At 36.6% G+C, this 13,163-nt stretch overlaps 1 protein-coding gene across 11 annotated transcripts in view; it reads right to left on the bottom strand.

Annotated features, from left to right (window-relative positions):
- BBX (BBX high mobility group box domain containing) overlaps positions 1 to 13,163 on the bottom strand; it is a 256,911-nt gene that overhangs the window by 24,736 nt on the left and 219,012 nt on the right. For all 11 annotated transcript variants that reach the window (XM_014562810.2, XM_014562811.2, XM_032478453.1 and 8 more), the window contains 3 exons: positions 10,983 to 11,991; positions 9,843 to 9,981; positions 6,594 to 6,742 (listed from right to left, as the gene is read on the bottom strand). In XM_014562810.2, coding sequence (XP_014418296.1) covers positions 6,594 to 6,742; positions 9,843 to 9,981; positions 10,983 to 11,991 — 1,297 coding nt within the window. The remainder of the gene's footprint in view (positions 1 to 6,593; positions 6,743 to 9,842; positions 9,982 to 10,982; positions 11,992 to 13,163) is intronic.

Here is a 13,163-nt window from a genome sequence, read left to right as displayed (position 1 = left end):
CTAGTTATAGGTCTATTCAGATTGTCAATTTCCCCTTAAGTCAATTTCAGCAGTCTGTGCCTTTCTAGTAATTGTCCATTTCATGTAGGTTATCTTATCTATTGGCATATAATTGTTCATAATATTATTGTTCATAATATTCCTTGATAATCCCTTCCACTTTTGTAAGGTCAGTAGTAATGGCCCCTATTTCATTTCTGATTCTAATAATTTGAGTCTTCTTTTTTTCCTGATCAGTTTAGCTAAACACTTCTCAAACTTACTGTTCTTTTCAAAGAATTAGCTTTTGGTTTCAATGATTTTCTCTATTGTCTTCCTATTCTTTAATTATTTTCATTTCATTAATTTCCTCTCTAATCTTTATTATTTTCTTTCTTCTACTCCCTTTAGGTTTAGTTTGTTCTTTTTCTGACAGTATCTCAAGACAGCTTAGGTTATGGATTTGAGATCTTTCTTCTTTCATAACATATGCATTTATATCGGTAAACTTTCCTCTAAGCAACAGCTTTAGTTGTATCCTATAAATTTTGGTATGCTGTGTTTTCATTTTATTTCTCTCCAGTTTTCATTTTATTTATCTCAAAGTATTTTCATATTTCCCTATTGACTTCTTTGATTTACTGGTTATTTAGAGTATATTGTTTAATATCCACATATTTGAATGTTCTATAAATGTCTGCTACATCTAGTTATTGCCCAGTGTTCAAGTCTTCTCCTTCCTTGTTGATCTTCTGCCTAGTTGTTCTATCAAACCTATTCTTTTTTCTATATTACTGCTCACCTTCTAACATATTATATACTTTTCTTATTGTTTAAGGCTTGCTTATAGTCCAGCATTCCCACTATAATGTAACCTCCATCGAAGCAGGGTTCTCTGTTTTCATTCACAGATATATTTTACATATCTAGAATGGTGTTTAACACATGACTAGTTCTCAATAATATTGTTGCATGAACAAATAAAGCTTCTAAAACACTGGATGGCACCAACAAAGAGCTTAAGAAGTGACAGCTGTTGTTGTTATTACTAATAACATAAAGGTGTGCAAGTGTTTTATGATGACTACACCAAGCCATCCTTCTAAATAACCAGTAGCAAATACTTCTGAATTAGCTGCTGGTGGTTTGAAATGGAAACAGAAAATGCTTCTTATTTGTTTTTTGTTTTTTGGGGGGGAGAAGGGCAGGGAGCAACCAAGAAGGGCAAGAAAATAAATTTAACAAACAAAAAGCAAGTATATCATGTACATATACTACACTAATATTAAAGGTATCCTCTATGGTTCATTTGCAATCACTCATATGTATTTTATACAACCTAGGAAACTGCAGGCTGGTGAACCGTGAATGACACATACATGGGTAATCACGGAAAACAGAAGGAGAAGAAAGCAGAAAAACAAACCTGAGACTTCTCAGGACCATACGGACCCTAAGGATTTACGCACAGGGAAAGAATTTAATAACAGTAAGGTATTGGCTCATAGGGAGAATGATTTCTGTATTCATCACTGTGTATAAGAACAATGGAATAAGGAGGTGGTTCACAGAAGCAAATTGATTTGATGTATGGAATGATGTTTGATGTTAAGAAAGAAGAAAAGAATACATATTTTCAGGTCCAATCAAACTAGAGAAATCTAAAAAGTACAATTTAAGGACAAAGCTAAATATAGAGCTTGTCAACATTAATATGAAAAAAGAACATGAGTGGTTTAGTACACAGAAGAGCTCCTATAAACTTACATCTTTAAACTTCCTTGCTCCTGGCCATCCCCAAACTATAACTATAAACCAAATCTAAGTAAATGACAACCTCAGATAAAAAAGTGATGAACCTGAAGGAGTAATAGGATTGTATTTACTGAAAAGCAGCAATTTTAGAGTCAAGAAGTGAACATTTCGATTCCTGCCCACCAGTATGGCATATGTTTGATATTCTGTCTAAAGAAAACAGTCAAAATTTGTAATAAATAGCAAATATAAGAAAATTTATTATTTTTTCCTTAGTTAATTGTTACCTTACTGTAGAAATGTCTAAGGAGGGAAAAGAAGGTAGGAAGTCAAAGGAAAGACAAGAGTTTTAGAAGGAATCATTCAGAAAGCAAAGAACTGGCAATTGTCTTCCACTAAACCACCTCAAGTTTCTATGCTGGCTCATCCCCTCATCTTCCTACCAAATGCCTTGAAAGACTGTATCAGTTTCCACTTCCTATGACAAAATCACCTGTTAACTGGCATGTAAGCTAGCTTAGGACTCCACATTTCCTTTTGGGTAGAATGGCATGTATTTTTGAAGGTATAACTTCCTCTTGCACCCCAGCTTCACAGCTGGGTAGAAAAGAGCAGAGACAAATCATAATCTGAGAGGGCAAAAGGGGTGCCATAGAGGCATTTACAGTAACTTTTCCAAAACATTAATGTTGTTCATGGTTTGCTGAAAAATAGACATGTTTTGGCTGAGAAGTGTAGTGACACAGGAGCCATTTCAGTATTAGTGTGGTATGGCAATTTTTCAAAGTCAGCAGGTAAGGTGAATTAAGAGAAACTTGCTCTTTAAAACTGCTGTAGGAAACAAATGTTAGGCATAACTTGAATGGTGGTGGCTTAATGCCCAGTTTCTACAGTTTCATATTTTTAAGCTATAAAAAGACCAAAAGGTTTTATGCTAAGACTAGGGTGTAATTTCTGTAATGGATGTAAAGAATGAATGATCAATGAAACAATAAATTCCTTTGTAATAATGTATAGAAAAGTGCTTACAGCTGCTGGGCATATGGATCTGTGGACTTGATTAAGTTCAAGCAAACCAGCCACAATCAAGTTAGAACTCACTGAGGGGAAGGAGCCACCTTATTGGGCTAGACATGCGTGCCTCGTTAAAAAAAACTCGGGATTATATTAGGTACACCTTTTATATCTGCAAATGCGTTGTCATCATGTTTATGAAAATGTTTGGTGGCAATGAAACTCACAGTTACAGAACAAAAAAGCAGAGCTCTGCCCAACCTGGAAGCTATCATTTCCTGATAGGAAAGAATGGCCCAGTTCTCATTAGATCTTGGTTCTCGAGCACTGACAGTGTCTGTAGGTTGGCTCAATCCCAAACAGGGGATTCTGTCCTCAATCTTTAATTTTGTAAACCTGCTTCTTTTATTACTACTGTGTTTTTTTTAAAATCTCTAATCCTTAACCATTTGATATTCAATCTTGCAATAAGTGTGCATTGGAAAAAATGAGAAAGACCAACAGTATGTTTGATAATGGGCTAAAAAACAATGTGAAAAGATAAAGAGATAAGGGAGGAAAACTTAAGTCAAGGGTCAAGTTTGGGCATAATTTAAACACTCTAAATTGAACTCAATTAACTTTCTCTCCATGACCCAACCTCGCTTGAAAATTACTATTTTGCAGAGCACTCTGACTTCTGATAGTTTTGTAAAAAGTGCTTCATATATTAACAGTATACTTTAAGTAATATGTCAAACAAATCTCTTAAGAAGTAGCAATTAAATTTAGACTTATAATTTAAAGCTTTCACTTGAATACATACAAGTAACCGTGAGAGATAAACCAGAAAATACTACAGGAATGGGCTGCTTCAGCCGACTTGCAATTTGAGTTAAACGGATCATAATTTCCTGGATAATTTGTTCTTAGAAGCAAAGGGAAATTCTATTCCTAAATCACCTATATCCTAAGTCTACTATAACGTAGTCTGAGCCTCATTTGAGGAAGGTGACATCGATTATTTTCACCAATTTTTATTGCATAGTTTCTGACAAGATCTATTACATAGAAATAAGGGACAGGGCAGAGATAGTGGAGGGGATCATGGGAAAGGGGAAGAGACTACTTGGAAATACAGATATAAAGAAGATCACCACTGGAAAAACAGAAGTGTAAGACCAAGCAGGTACTATGATTTTGAGATATATAACTATATAAATGCTATGTAATCATTTCCTCTAGAAATTATATTTCAGAAAAAAATCTATATATTTTATATAATCTGAAATAGATTTTTTTTTAAAAGTACCTAGTTTAAGTCAGGAAAAGAAACATAATGAATGTCAAATAAAAAATATAGGAGAAAATAAAATACAAACAAATGGTGAACTCTTGGAGAAAAAAATGAGGTCTCCTATGAACACATGCTCCTTTACTAATGAACTAAGGATCTCACACACAGTGTTTGCTTTGAACGATTCATTATGCAAAGATGCAAAGGGTCTAGAGTCTAAGAAAACAATCTCTTCTATCCGTTAAAGATCAGGCAATTAAAGCACAGCTGGTATGATAATTTCATAATAACTTGTAGGATAGTACACTGGTGCTGCTAATGCCAAATTACAATCAGTCATAAATACTATTTCTTTCGTTTGCTAAATAGAGAATATATTATTTAATTTCTGCTTTATTTTAATTGCATTTTGCTCCATGAGTTGGAATGCAGAGCAAAATCTAAGGTCTTAACAGACTTCCCACCTATGTAGTTACTGATACACTGTATAAAAACCAGGGACTTTGTGGCTTGAGAGGCATAACGGAAGAGTTAAGATGATACTGTATGAAGCATAATCCAAAGCACCAAAAAGCTATTTCACATCAAAAGAAATACTGTTAATCTCAGCTGGGAGAGGAAAAACATGTAACAGACAACCAAGACCCAAGAGAAGGTCTCATGAAAATAGATCCTAACTTCAGGGTTTTATAGCTTTACAAAAATAAATCTATTGTTACAGTTCCTGAAAGATAATTCGGCCAACTTCAGAGCTCTAAAATTAATGTCTCAAACTGCAAGTAGAGGAAGAGAATGCATCCTGCACATCAATCAATTAAGTTCCATTTTATTGGCCTGTCAGGTGTTTATCAGCAACTTTAAATCCTTGAATTACGGGGGCTCAAGATACCTGGCATCTTTGGGCTCATGGACTACTTTGCGTACTCCTAAGTATCTCGAGGGCGCAAGGACTGTCATTTCACTTGGTAATCTATTATGTGTTCAGCTACCTACCTGTCAACAAGCTGCTTTATTTCTTTTCTGCTTATCTTGGAAAATCTCAGAACAACCTTATTTTATTTTCCCAGATGAGCAAACTTGGTGATGCAACATTTCTTTTTTAGTTCTTTATTTACTAGACTTGTTTTTATTAACCACAGCAGAAAACTGAGCTAATTCTAAAATCACTTTTACATTCCTCCCTGCCTTTAATCATTAAGGGGGAATTTTCTTCAGCCTTCAAATCCATCTTGAGATACAGATCTCAAAGTGACCCTCCCCAGTTGTTTCAACTGCAGTGTACAAGGAGGGGTTTTCAGGTCTTGAGGGAGAACCTAAACAGGTTTCTTCAGAGACATAATTTTTCCTCGACATACACTTTCTATCTTCTCCCCAAATCCATAAAATCACATATCTCAATATTTATCTTTGATTATTATCTATGATTGCTACATTTTAGCAAGATTTACATAAAGATTAATATCATTATCTATCCATCCATCTGACCAAAATACACAAAAGAACAGAATTAATCCGATTTGACATAAAGCAAGGAACAGGTATCCACTTTTACAGGGCAATTAGAAGAACCCTTTCATCAAATCCTGCTCTGACTTTGACCCTGGAAACAACAGAACCTTGGTCACACTAGCTCTTCATCTCTCCATTCACCATCCTGACAAGAGAGCTACCAAAGTCTTTCATATCTCGGTGGAAAACTAGAAGCATATTTCCCCATCAATCTTTAGACCGAAGTAAAATCAGAAGACAAGTTTCTCAATGGGAGCAATACTGTTGTTTTGGGTAGCACAATCTTTTATTGTGTTTGAATGTCCCGCATAGGTGAGGATATTTAGAACCCCAGCTTCTGCCCCTGTCCCACAAATGTAACAGTGGTCCCAGATGTTGAGACCACTGAAAATGTCCCTACACTCTTTAAACCGCCTCATGAACTACAGTGTTGCCCCAATGAGTGCTGAGATCCACCCAAGTTATGTTGATAATTTAAAAAGCTTCCCTGATATACACAGAGGAGAATCTGACATTCCTGGAAATGAATATGCTAAACACAGTATTTTTCTAAATTTAACAAAACCAATAAAAATATATTGCCAGAGTATTGTGGGGAGTCTTATTTTCATTTGGTTCATAATGCCAGTAAAGAATAGAGTCTGCTTACTAGGTCAATGTTAGAATTTCACTGCCCCAGAGTCCAACCTGTTGCAGACACACAGGCAACAGAAGAATTGGACTCAGCCAGCAGTTTCTGCTCAAGAAAAGCTCAAGGTACCCAGTTTGAATTCTGAGAGCAGAAGGTCGAAGGCCATATGTAACACTTTCAAGAGAGCTACACGTTTAAAGGCAAATGTACCCAGGTTGAGATGCCAAAGGATGGAGACTGAGGAGAACTAGGAAGGAAAGAAGGGAGAAAGAAGTGAGCAAGAACCAAGATAATCTTGGAAAGCAACCTGAAATTCCAACTCACTGCTGCTTCAATTCTAAACCCGACTGCGTATCTAAAGGGAGCTGCAGAGGCTTAGAATAGGTTAGATTCTGACCGCGCTGCATGAAGGCACAGCACACATCTAACCTTTGCTGGTTTTAGTCGGTTCTGAGGACATATTTCCAGTCTTCTTCTTTTTTCTTGGGACAGGTACACATTTCCGGTCAAATGTAACAGGACTGTATTGAGGGAGGCTGTTGAATTTCTTTTCAAATTCTTCATCCAGCTTTGCTGAGCTAATAAAAAAAGGGGAGGGGATAGAATCAATCAGCATATGATGTAAATATTAAAACAGAAAATGATACAAGGTATATTTTAAAATATTTCATTTGAAAATGGGGTCCCTAAGAATTAGGGCATTGTTAATAAATTCTTTTCAAGGACAAAAAACATCTTTTTAGAAATGCTTGAAAAGATTTACCAGCACGGTTTTCTTAGTAAACTCACATGAAAGATTATGTTATTACCTTAGAAAAGCAGGAACATTAGATAAAATAATAGAATATTTTTGAAGGTGAGAATTTGCTGTTCTCTCCCTTAGCATGAGAATTTTTTATTAAATTCAACACAAAGCATGTTCCATTCAGATAAGTTTCTCATTCTAAAGATTCTCATATACACATATAAACACTGGCAAGCTTACTGATAATATGGCATATTGGTAATTTTGTAAGCTTAATTAAAAAAATCTATTGACTAGTTAGTACTTAATTAAAACATACCTATACAAAGAAAATGCAAACAAATATTCTGAATATCAGAAAAAAAAATTCTGCACAGTTGACCAGGATGAGGACAAAACACTCAATGAGAAAAGTAAAGCCAGTTTTCAATGAACACATTGGCAGAGAGGCAACATCGTTTTAACGCAAACCACAAATGACTTCAGAAAATGTCACCCGTGAAGTTGGGAAATCCTTAGCCTGCTTTTGACTGTCTCTAAGGCCCCTATACGGCAATGCCAGCATGCCTGCTGGAGCCTAGGCTGGCTGCTGGCTTTCCTTTATAGTGAGACTTATTAACTAAGATGCAACCCAAACAGATGGGAGAGGCTGCGGGAGAAAAATGCTGTGCTCGGTAGATGGAAAAGGGAAGGCGTACTGGGAAGAGAGCAGCTTGGAGTACAGACTTACAAAAAGCCAGTGTGTTAGGCTGCTGCCTGGGGGATGTACGTGATATGTGTCCACCTAAGATTGTTCTCAGTTCTGGAGGAATGTACAAGAACTGGAAGAAGTGATAAGACAGTCAAGGTGACCACCAAAATGGCCAACAGAAAAAGGCTACTACTCAGATATATCACAGCAGTGAATGGTGGTAGGCAGGGGGGATGTTTCTCCCTCAAAATTGTCTGTCCTCATTTCAGTTAAAACATGTTTATACTAATGGAAAATCAGATACTATCAGAAAGCTAAGTCATGAATTTTTCAGACACTAAATAACTGGAAGAAAAATATGCAAATGCAAGGTGTAACTCGTAAGATCTCTTGGGACCTTCTTTTCCCTTTTTTCAACTAGAGTAATCACCTATGTTTTTCTTGGAGAAGGCTGCCAAAAAGTAGAACTGCCAACAGAGTGAATTTTTTATTGGCTACAGTTAACTAAACAGGTAGCACATTTTCTGTGATAAAAAGGTTTAAAATGCTCATTTAGAAATCTCAGAGAAGACCGACAGGACCTGGCATTTTTCACTGCTAAATCACTATGTTAGCATGTTCTAAACAAAGCAAACTCAGACAGTCTGATTCTGACAGGCCAATATTTAAAGAAAGGAGAGGAGGAGAGACCAGAGTTTGACCACTGATTCAGCCTGTAGAAAACCACATCCCCACTTAAGTACATGTGGCTTCCTTAGAAATGATTAAAATAAATAAACAAAGACACCCCACACCCCAGTCTCTTTTCAGGAACAGACTTTCAAAAGATTCTTTCACTTTTCTTGTCCCTCAGAGAAAATTGGTGAAAGCACCTCTCCCACTAGTTTAGTTTCTAATGGAAGCATCAGAGAACTTTCTGCTGGGGAACCCTCATGCCTGCTTTATTTCCCTGGGCCTTCATACTGTCTGCAGCAAGACCTGCCCCTCTCTCAGCATGCAGACCCACAGGGCAAGGAGTTTCAGAAGATACAGACACTTGGTCTGATGCTCAGTGGTCACTTTTTAAGGAAATTCTGCATTTAAAAGTATTTGACCATGACAAATGTAAAGGCTGTCATGCCACTGTTTAAGCATGATGTAAGCAAAACTAATCTGAATACTTCGGACTTCAAAAATATTAGAATGGAAATATTTAAAATTATAAATATATCGTCATCATCATGAGAAATAATTTCCACCCTCGCACTATGTGATGATGTAGAGCCTTAGGATAAACCAGACTTTAAAGGACTGTAATGTCCAGTTGAAAAAAAAATATTATCCCATATACAGAAATGCAAATATTTATGAATAACCAAATACGATACTCCCAATGCATAAAATTTGCATACCTTTAAACACACTTATGAAAAAATGTGGAATATATGAAAATGTACTTATTTCTATTCCCCAATGTATTCTTTTCAAATTGAGCTAATGAGAAACTGCAAAGGATCTTCAAAACAGGACAACTGAATACACAGATGCTTTCCTCAGCAATATAAAGTACTGGATCTCCTAAATAACAAAGTGCTTTGTGTGAAGACTGGTATTAGGAGTCTGTTTTATATCATAAAAAATGAAATAATTCTTAATGATATTGTCTTGACATATGCTATTTCTTGATACTGCATTTTATTACATAATTAGTTACTGAATAGTCTGTATGAAGAGAATATGTAATCTAAAATTTTATCTTAGAGCAACAGAACGTGGTTTAAACAAAACAAGGTTAGAGGTAGAAACATAATTTTATTTATAGTTTCATTGTTTTATAAACATGTACATAACCTTTAGAAATATTAAATGAAGTACATACAGTATGTAAAATTAGCAAAACGTAAACATACTTACACAGTATCCGTCGTAAACTTCAGAAGGGAAATGCATCTGGTGATACCAAAGGATTTACAATGTCACACCACTAATGGGGTGGACCTCCATTCAAACTCAGGCCTAAGTCTAAAATCTACATATTCTCCACTGTACTTAAAATGTGAGTGACACTATCACTCACATAACCATGTTAACAGCAGGAATCACGTGATACACCTGATTTGTATTCCTTCACCTGTTCACTAAGACCTGCAGTAAGTGCTGAACGGATACGCAAAGAACAAGCAGTTAGTGATTTGTTTACCCTGGAAATCTCACCACACTTGGCGTCTGTGTAGTGTGGCTGACTGTGCTCACAGGCACTTACCCGAGGAGAGAATCTTCCTTTGTCTTTGTCTTCTTGAACTTCTTGCTCCCACTGGTCCCACTCTGGTTAAATGTCCAGCTTTCTTCACTCCAACACCCCTCGTGATCGGAGGAGTTTCCTTTTCCTGAGCTTCGTTTCCCTAAGGAAATTCGACAGGAAGAGTGTGCTTAGTATATGGGGACGGAGAGCAAATCATCTCAGCTGCTTCACAAGCAACCTCCTCACTCCTTAGCTAGCATTTGCATGATGCTATTAACTATTTCAGAGTGGTCAGAGTGATCTGGACCACCCTCCATAACAGAACATGCAGAAAAGGAGCTTACGGCCTCTGTGATTCATTGTCTCATCACAACTCAACAGGTACCACATGGCTCATGAAACAGACTAACTACTGCTAGCTTTTCCATTAGAGAATCAGCCTGAAGTGTGAGAGCCTTTTGCTGATGGGCACTATGAATTCTAATTTCCCCAAGACATAGGGAATGACATCCCTGGAGAACTATGTATTCTCAAGGATATTCATTCAGGACAACTCAGACAAATTTTCACACATCTCTATAGTTGAAATTTCACATGGCAAGAGGTAAGTCCTGTAGCCAGATACTGTATTTTAAAATAGATGAGTGTTTATGAAACACTCTATGGAATAAAAGTATATACGTTAACTGGTTTCTGGATATTATTATGTTTTAAAGAGAACTTCTCTTCAATTATAGTTTTGATTTCCTAGTGGGGGAGGCTAGGTAAGTTTTTTGCTTCTAGAGCCTACAGGTCAAGATTCTGCCAAACATATCTGCTTGATTCAGAAAATTATTTCCAGCAGTTTTAAAAACCAGAGCTCCAAGCACACAAAACTGAGCCTTCAAAATAAAAAGCCAGTCCATACCAGTAAAAAAAAGGTTTGAATAACTCTGAACACTCACATCCTGAGAACTATGTACAAAATAAATGCAAACGCTTCTCAATGGTTCCAGAAAACATACAGGTAAAACGACAAATGTATGTGACCTAAAACCATAAAGAACTGTACAAATGTAAAATATTATTTTGATACTCTATTGTTCTTTCTTTAAGGTGGTTCTTTTCAATAGGTCTAAAGGAGCAATTCTGCCAGGTTTCAGATTTGGAGAAGTCACCTACCTCTGTCAACATTAGCTCGCAGAGAGGTGAGCATGCCCTCAGACACCAGGGTTTTATAAAGAGCACCTTTGCAAGACCTCTCGGATTTCCGGGAGCCACAAGTCTCTATTTTCCTGTGACAGTCACTGTCCTCAGGCTTGGCCTGTCCAGATAGACTGGGTGGTAATGCATCTTCCGTAGGGGTCAATGGTTCTGCTTTTATACCCTCTGGCACCTCACCAGGAATGTTCTTGCTGGCAGAAATACTGATGAAATCTGGAGGTCTTGACTCTTTGGTAGTGTCTGAGGATTTCTCCTTGGACATTTTCTTCTCTCTTGATTTCACTTTTTTCTTTGGTGGCTTGGCATCCAGAATGCTTCCCTTGCCACTCGAGGATGTGCGGACCTTCTTGCGAGGGGTTTCTCCAAGTTTCTCGATGCCCCAGTCTCCCTTTGCAACAGCTTCAATGGTGTATATGACACTCTCGATGTCAGACTCTGAGGACTGCCTCTTTTTGCAAGTCTTCTTGGGTGTGGATTTATCACTTCCGTGTCGATCTATTTTGCTTTTCTTCTTTTTCTTTTTCAGCTTTTCTGGTTTGTTTAATGCTGTGGGATCCTCAATGATCATAATTCCATGAGGATGGCACATGTGATCCTTTCTACTGGGAACATCACTTATTATTATCTTGCTACTAGCAGAGTAAGAAAAATCAGGGAAGTGACTACATTTTTGATCTTCCTCTAATTCCTCCTTTTTAATTTCTTTGGGATCTTCCATTTTTACACCCATTATATCACCCATTTGCAGCTCCTCAAAATTTCCTAATTCCTTAGACTCTCTTACATTCTCCTTAGCTGATTTTTCAAATTCTGCTTCTTTCTGTAGCCTGGCTTCTTCTGTTTTTTCCATTTTTATTTCTCTTTCTTCCTTCCCCTTCTCCAATTCTTTCATTCTTCCACCATCTGATTCTTTAGCTTTTATTAGCTTTGATTCTTCTATTTTCACCCCCTCTGATGCCAGGCACATCTATACAGTTAAGACAAACATGAGAGAATAATAAAAAAAGTCATTATTCAATATCTGAAATTAGCTTAAATTTTTTAATTACATCCTTTTAAAAAAATAATCAAAACAAACTTCAAACTTCACAATAACAAATCCACTTCTGCCGAACTAACTTAAATGATTCAAATCAATAAAAGGTTTTGACATACTCATTTAACTCCAGAGGAGCATGCATAATCAAATTCCCATTTTCTAGCTTCTAATGAAGCTTTTCCTATGAAAACAAACTTTGGTAAAAGAAGGATAGGATCTAGAGTTGAAAGACCTGAGTGTGAGTCTTCATTTTGTTACTTGCTAACTATGTGCCTAGAATGAGTCATTTCAGTCCTCTCTAATCTGCTACCTTTGTAAAATAAAAACGGTAAGGATAGTTGTCTCAGAGGATTCTGTGAGGTCTAAGTGAGATGATGTATTTATGGCAGTACTTAGTAAATCATCCCCAAACTCTGTTCAGATATCTGCCTTTTCTTTTTTCTTGGAGTAATGAGGAAAACAGCAACAATTTCTACCTAGCCACTTGAAATAAGAAATGCTAAGATGACTCATTAAACAACTACAGGTTTTAGGTAATGAACAAAACGTTACAGGCCCACAAATGCTGAAAGATAACTTCAAGATCACAAAAGCTCTGGAAAATCAGTGGTAGGGGTTTTTTGTTTTAACTCATTTGAGGGCAAACTCCATCTGAGCCGAACTTACCTGGCTACAAATTCTGACCAGAACTAATATAAAACCACTTAACATGTTACGTTCATTTATCTCACCTTAATGTGACTATTCATATGTTTTTGCTATCAAATCTCCATGAATCTGAATATGCACTGGGGGAATTAATGGCATACTGTAAGATATATATACTGTATCATTTTCCTAAAATCCGGAGAATTTAGAATACCAAAACACATCTGGAAGCAATTTGGTTAAGATTTTAATCTCCCCAAATTTCACATACAGGGTATTTAAGGAGAAACTTGCCATCTTCCTCTCCAGCAACCAAGTAATCTTGAAACTGTGATCTAAAGCTATTTTCTAAAAGAGGTAATTACAGCTTATTGTAAAATTCACTGTCAGTGCTGGGTTTTCATTTCATGAACACTCCCTGTGAGTCCCCCAAGTGCCAGGCCCAGTGGAGG

Source organism: Camelus ferus, chromosome 1 (genome assembly GCF_009834535.1).
Source record: "Camelus ferus isolate YT-003-E chromosome 1, BCGSAC_Cfer_1.0, whole genome shotgun sequence".
Lineage (NCBI taxonomy): Eukaryota > Metazoa > Chordata > Mammalia > Artiodactyla > Camelidae > Camelus > Camelus ferus.
Note: the sequence above shows the minus strand (reverse complement) of the source record. Positions and strands in the feature narration are given on the sequence as shown.